The sequence below is a fragment of the Littorina saxatilis genome, linkage group LG2, assembly GCF_037325665.1.
Source record: "Littorina saxatilis isolate snail1 linkage group LG2, US_GU_Lsax_2.0, whole genome shotgun sequence".
Taxonomy (NCBI): Eukaryota; Metazoa; Mollusca; class Gastropoda; order Littorinimorpha; family Littorinidae; genus Littorina; species Littorina saxatilis.
The window spans coordinates 82,745,787-82,753,020 of record NC_090246.1 but is presented as its reverse complement, the minus strand read 5'-3'; the positions used below and the strand labels follow the sequence as shown (position 1 = coordinate 82,753,020).

Genomic DNA, 7,234 nt, shown 5'->3' with positions numbered 1-7,234 from the left:
GCTTTTTAGGTGTCTGAGGCATTTCTAAAAGCTCATTAAAAAATTCCAACTCGTTTAAGAGATATTTGCAATCAAACACCCTTCTGGGTCCGCACGGACCCACGAGTGCCTCGGAAGGGGCTTTTTCTTCTTTGAGAAGTATGGGTCCGCACGTCCCCACGAATGCTTCCGTGTGTAGTCTAAATTTGACCATTAATTAATTAATTAATTATCACTGAAATTTAATGAGCTTTTAGGAGATGATAGCTTGTTAGGTGTCTGAGGCATTTCTAAAAGCTCATTAAAAAATTCCAACTCGTTTAAGAGATATTTGCAATCAAACACCCTTCTGGGTCCGCACGGACCCACGAGTGCTGGCGAAGGTTAAGCCACCAAGCTGAAATGCAATACCGAAGTCCGGCCTTCGTCGAAGATTGCTGGGCCAAAATTTCAATCAATTTGATTGAAAAATGAGGGTGTGACAGTGCCGCCTCAACTTTTACAAAAAGCCGGATATGACGTCATGAAAGGAATTTATCGAAAAAAAGAAAAAAACGTCCGGGGATTTCATTCCCAGGAACTCTCATGTCAAATTTCATAAAGATCGGTCCAGTAGTTTGGTCTGAATCGCTGTAAAAAGGATTAATTGTGCCAGAACAGACACTTCTAAGTCATCGTTCTTGATTGGGCGGGGATGTAGTTCAGTCGGTAGCGCGCTGGATTTGTATCCAGTTGGCCGTTGTCAGCGTGAGTTCGTCCCCACGTTCGGCGAGAGATTTATTTCTCAGAGTCAACCATACAACCTGATCCAAGACAGCAAAACGGACACTGCAAGCAAAACGAAACTGAAGGGTGCCTTCCCTGCTTTGTTACACAAATCATTGGAGTCACAGAAGCAGTAGTTGACGAAGATGCCCTGAACGTTCATGAACTTTCGACAACCACGGTAATCCTTCACTTCTCCAGTCCCTGTAGAAGTGTCTGTCAGAGTGAGAAGCAGGGAGTCATACTGCAAGCGATTGTAGCAGCGACGGTTGGAGCGTGCGATACCATCCTGGAACTCTTTGGAACAGACGTAGCAACCAGCCTTCTCTGATGCTCTGTCCGTGTTCGAGTCAGGATCGAAGTATTCAATTCGGCAGCCGATGCACTCGTAACACTTCAAACCGCCAGACTGTCCGTAGTCATTATCGCCACCACCTGGGATGAGATCTCCAGGGATCTGCTCCTGTTCCGTCCAGTCGAGCTGCAGGATGTTGAATGTTCCGTCGTTCCAGCCGCCAATGTACCCCCCTTCTGGGTTGATGTTGCCGTCGTTGCGGCGCACGAACTGGCGTACAATGAGCACGAACCCTCTCATATCGTCCTGGAACTCGTCGGTGCGGAACTGCACTGTGAAATAGTTCTGTGTAGTGGTGTAGGTGTTGCGTTGGGGAACTTTGGTTCCACACAAACCTTTCCATCCGATGACGGGGAACAGACGAGCGTTGTCCACCCTGTAACCGTTGAACAGCTTCAGGTAGTCGTTGCAGCAGAATCCCTTGCAGTAGTCCGCAGCGTAACGGCGGCTATCAATGTCGATAGTCTTCAGTTCGATCTGGAACTGGTAGTAAGGTTTCCCGATCAGAGTCACGATGCAGTCCAAGCTCGATCGGTAGTAATCGTCTGCATGCGATCGTATTGTCTCTTCGTCTTGTTGCGTCATTCGAATGACGAGGGGAGCTTGCTGACTGCCGCAGTTTTGCCCCTGGATGATTATATCTGACGATACTGGAATGATGAGGCAGAAAACGAGAAGAGACAGACCCAAAAACTCACGAAGGTAAGTTTTGGTCGCCATTTTGGATGCTTTCAGAACCAGGAAGTGACGAAGGGAAGCAACCTACTCCAGCGCGAACACATGTGATTACTCCCCTTGATTCTGCGCTCGGTTGAGCTGCCGCCTTGACTCGAGCGATGTCGTAGATCTGTTGGGCGCAAAGTAAGAATCCGGGGCAGAAATGGAATAATCAGGATTTCCCGAAACCTCATTTCATTTCCAACAAAGCGCCGCATTTCCGGAAACGAGCTGCCTCGTTCTAGAAATGGCAACCCGGCTTCGACTGGCACAAAAAAGTATACCCTTTTCACAGGTCATGAATAAGGTATATGAAAAAGCAAGGTCTTATACAGGAGAAGTCTTGAATTGGGGGGGGGGGGGGGGGGGTACACCGCGTAACAATTCTCCCAGTGACACTCAGCGCATGCAGCTAGCTAGTTGCTGCTGTCTCGATCTATTTTGAACACAATGATTTTTTTTCTCAGAGTGGAGTGTTAGTTTGTTACACTGAACAGGCTGAAATCATCTTTAATTTGAATCAACATTTTGCAACAATCAATCACATCAATATAGTGCACAGACTTGCACTTCACGTTTCAAGAGCCTAGATTACCATGCAGTGACAAGAGCCTACTCAGTAAAGGGACGTAATGCTGTCTCTGCAGCCCAGAGAGACTGTGTGAGTTTAAAGGCACAGTAAGCCTCCCGTAAACCATCACAGAGCTCCCCGAGCGTCTAAATACAGTACAAGCATACTTCCATTTGAACGCTCACCGAACGGGAACATCCTGGCTGCTTTCTGTCGAGCGTGAGACATTTTCAAAGAATTTATTTTCGTAGACTTGTTCCGTTAACAACAACGGCGCCTCGTTTTTGCGCTAGACCTAACTTTTAAAATCTAAATAATAAATTGACAGCTTGTTACACAAACATTCTTTAATCATAAAAGAATTCGTTTTTCATCAAGACAAGATCAGAACAATTCGAAGTTGTGAAAGTTTAAAAAAAGAAAAGCCCGGAAGCAGGGTCACGCAAGGGTCGTAGCAGACGACGGCCGGTTTATCAGTGCAAATCGCCGTTCCTCTCAACAGTCAAAAGCCATCGCTAGAGTTCTTGTGAACCACAGCCGTTGTTTTGTGCATAAAAAAAACGTGCTATTGTAGATAAGCTCACGTCGAGTCGCATTCAAATGACTAACTATGACGACTGCATTGTGAAAAGGGAAAACTGGATCACACGGGTTCACGATGGCTCAGGGGTAAGATAAACCACGCAAAAATAAATTCTTTGAAAATTGTTCGCTCTTTACGGAGGGCACCTAGGATGTTCTCTGCAATTGGTGAGTGTTTAAATGAAATGGTGTTTGTACTGTGTGTAAAAGCCTGACCGTATCTGTGATGGTTTACGGGAGGCTTACTCTGCCTTTAATATATAATCAGTTAAAGACTGAGTAAAAAAAACTATTACAATCGATAGTTACCAGTGAAAAGTAATATCGGAACACTCTTGTTGTGTTTTTGTTGTTGTAAAATGTAAGATCTGAAACGTTAAAAATTACGTAAAATTGGTGCGTTGTGGTCGAGTGGGATGGGTCATTGAACTGTGTTGTTACAGCCCGGCGCCGAAGTTATCAAAAGTGTTTTTGCTTTTTGTAATTCGGTTGGTTTGGTGCGTTATACAATGCATCTGCTTTTTCAAGACTAAGCATTGATCACTTTAAAACACAAGGATCATCATATGCCATCATGACTTGTATCATTTTACATCGCATTCTAAGAAAGAGCAGAATTCTCACTATGCGCGCGATACATTTCTAGAATCGCGTAGCGCAAAGTTGGAATTCCTACACTGGCGGCCATTGTTGGAATTCCAACAAAGCGCAGGTCATTTCCGGAAAAGCGCCGATGACGAGATGGGTCGCAACAGATCCGCTCTCGCTTCATCCTAGGCCAAAAAAAAAATAGGTCTGTTTACGGTAACATAGGCCAAAAAAATAGGGTCGGTAGGTCGGCATTTTTTTTTTTTTTTTTTTTTTTTTTTCCAAAAAACCATATTTTTACGTTATTTTGCCAAAAAAACAATTTTTTTTTTTTTTTTCCCAAATGCAAAAAAAAAGTCTAGGGTCGCGCGAAAAAACTAGGGTCGGTCGGGTTACCGTAAACAGACCTATTTTTTTTTTTTTGCCTTATCGTATTTTCTTCTTCTTCGGCGTTCCAGGATTTTTGGCCTCAGGTCAGACTTCAAGTTTTGTAGCTTGAATAAAGCTGGTGGTCAGGATCAGGGAGTCTTTGGTGCCCCAGAGTTGCTCCTGCAGTGTGGCACCTTGGGGCCAGTGATCTGTTCTGGCTTCCTGGTGGAGCCGGCGGGCAGGTCTGCAGGATGTGCTCCGGGGTCTGTGGGCCTGTTTCGCACGGGAAGTTCGGTGTGTGCGACAGACCAAGGCGGTGCATGTGGGCACGCAGCTCGACAGTGTCCAGTCCGTATGCGGAAGAGGATGGTCTGCTGATGGCGCTGTAGGTTGGGCATCTGATCATCAGATGGCAGGCTGTGTTGGGCATTCCAGGTGGTTTGGTAGTGTCTTTTCACCAGGGTTTTGGCTTCACTGTAAGAGACTGTTGGTCTTGTCTGCTCCAGATGGCTGCCAGTCTTGGCCAGTCTGTCCGCTTCCTCGTTCCCTGAGAGGCCACAGTGAGCAGGGATCCACTGGACAGCGACGTTTGTGCTCTGGGAGAGAGTACAAAGAAGACGCTGGGTGTCTCGTTCCACTGAGCTGCTCTTTGGGCGACTGCAGACGGTCAGGCGTCCAAAGACGGCGGATCCTGCAGTCGGTCAGGAAGACGGCGGCGTGAGAGGGTGGGTGTTCGCTGACCAGGCTAACTGCTTCTCTGAGAGCGGTGAGTTCTGCCCGGTAGTTGGATGACAGCTCTCCGGCAGGCAGGGATCTTGAAAGGGTGTGTCCGTCTGGGTAGCGTACCAGGATCCCGCTTCCTCCGTTTTTGATGGCACCATCTGAGGACCCGTCAGTGTAGATGTGAGTCCATACTGAGGCGTTGTAGTCCTGGTGCATCATCTCCAGCGTGAGGTTCTTGAGGACTGCGTCCTGCTGTTCTCTCTTGCTGGTCACTCCTGGCATGTCAGTAACAAAGAGCACCTTGCTGAGCTGGCTGTTCCACTCTTCAGCGTCTTGGAGGGGCTCTTGTTCTTCAGGGGTGCGTGGTAGGAAGCTGGTTTGGGTTCTCTCTAGCTGCTTGGCCAGATGGTTGAAACTGCTTCTTTTCAGCCTGTTCTTCGTCAGCTGTTGGGTGTGCTGTTGTGTTGGGTGAGAGGGGAGTCGTTGCAGCTTATTTTGAAATGAAGTAAGAAACAGAATCAGAATCTGAAGTGAAAAAGAAAACAAAACAACAACGAAAACAACAACAAACACACCAACATACTAACAATAAACATGCAAACAGACAGCGGATAGTAGGCTACATTGCTGAACTCGAACAAGAGTGAACTACTACTGGAATAGTTTCAGTAACAGTATTCTGAAATTATATTCTGTAATCGTGTTGTTTGCCTGTTTGTTAGTTCTATCGTTTAATTGTTAAGCCGTCTTGTGCTGGGTTTGCTTGTCACCAGTTGGCAGTTCAGTTGTGTGTCTGGTTGGGTTTTTTTCTACACGCGGCCGTTTTCCGAAAGCCACGGTGCCACTGCATGTCCGGCATGCGCCCGCTGGTTGAATAGGTCCACAGGTAGGGTTCGTACTCGTAGGCCCTATTACACTACTTCTCAGTGGCTCGATGTATGCCAGCGGACTTTTAACCGAGTTGACATTGAACAACAATAGGGAGGATCCCATCCTGACCTCAGGTCAAAATGAGTTCGGCTCATTCTCTCCCTGACAGGATGCCTTGAGTTTCCTTGTCTGATTTTGTACATATTTAGAGCTTTTTGTAATGTGTTATGGATGTAAGCAGATTCGCGATCGTCGATAATGATTTTTCATGGTGTTTTGTAATTTTTAAATTTCAGAGGAATTTTTACTTTAGACAGTTTTAAGCGAGCTATTTACTGTGCAAACAACTCTAAATATGGCATAAGTGTCACGTGATAATCAACCGTTTGGTTTCGGCCCTCGCTGGAGCAGACGAGTTTTTTGACAGTGATGCAACCATGATATTACTAGGTCTCCTTCCGGCAGCAGTCCCAAAATTTCGACTTATTTTGACCTTAGAACGATGTCTTTATCATAACTGTGAAGAACAGAACGGAGATCACTGTCGAAGTCGGCCAATCTGCAATCATTTTCGTCTCGCGAACAGGCTCGTGAACAACATATGGGAGATCACTCTGTATTCTTCTTTTGATATATTCGCGTAGGACTTTCGCGTACGGTCAGAGAGACAACTGGCGATAGCCGTGGAGCGAGGATGGTCAGAATGGGGAGGATCCATGGACATACAAGTAAGATACAGGTCCATGGGCGGATCAGTTACTGACTGAGTTAGCTTGTAAGGTGTGGGGTGTTTGTGTGTGTGTGGGGGGGGGGGGGGAGTTGGAGGGTGTCTGGGGGGTGCACGTTAAGTTCTAATAATAATAATGTAAGAGCCACATGGACTGATGTGACTACAAATACTTAATGCTCTTCAGTTATCGCCTCCATTGGTATTCAGTCAAGACTCAGTTTTGCTTTGTGTGTGTGTGCCGTGTGTGTGTGTGTGTCAGTGTGTGTGTGTGTGTGTGTGTGTGTGTATGTCAGTGAGTGTGCGCGTTTGTGTGTCTGTGCGCGTGTGTGTGTATTTGTTTGCTTCTTCAGTGTTTGTTTGTGTTTTTCAAGTTTTTGTTTTTATGTGTTTGCTCACGTTAGGAACGTGAAAAAGGTTGTATGGACGACTTTATCTAGGATAATTTTTTTTCACGACCTGAAAAGATAAGTACAGTCAAACACGCTTAAGCCGAACTCGCCCGGGGAATGAAAAATCGTTTCGCTTATCCGAGTTTGTGCATATCCGAGTTCGGATAAGCCAAACCTTTCCCGAGAAATTACCCTGCAGTTCGGCTTAAGCGAGTTTTTTCAGGATAAGTTGTAAATTCACTTGGAAGGTCTCTCTCTCTCTTTCTCTCTCTCTCTCTCTCTTTCTCTCTCTCTCTCTTTCTCTCTCTCTCTCTCTCTCTCTCTCTCTCTCTCTCTCTCTCTCTCTCTCTCTCTCTCTCTGTGTGTGCGTGGTGTGTGTGTGTGTGTGTGTGTGTGTTTAAATGAATAAGATCAAAACAGTGACAAGCTACAAGTGCTTTCTTCAGTGGAGCTTTATTAATACTTCAAAGCCAACTGTAAAAATAAATGGTGAAAACAGTGACACATCTCAGAAACAAAACCAAAGATTCCACAAGCAACTACGCTTTTGTTAAAAGGATTCCAAGTAATGTTTAATGAAACCCTCTCTATTAAAG

The 7,234-nt window shown here is 45.8% G+C and overlaps 1 protein-coding gene across 1 annotated transcript; it reads right to left on the bottom strand.

Moving 5' to 3' along the window:
- Positions 1-369: 369 nt before the first annotated feature.
- LOC138959917 (uncharacterized) lies at positions 370-1,828 on the bottom strand. Its single transcript, XM_070331590.1, has one exon. It carries the CDS (start codon positions 1,817-1,819, stop codon positions 770-772), a length of 1,050 nt encoding a protein of 349 aa, XP_070187691.1. The 5' UTR covers positions 1,820-1,828; the 3' UTR covers positions 370-769.
- Positions 1,829-7,234: the final 5,406 nt, after the last annotated feature.

Coding starts and splice junctions, on each gene's coding strand:
- LOC138959917 (XM_070331590.1), bottom strand. CDS start 1,819: ATGGCGACCAAAACTTACCTTCGTGAGTTTTTGGGTCTGTCTCTTCTC.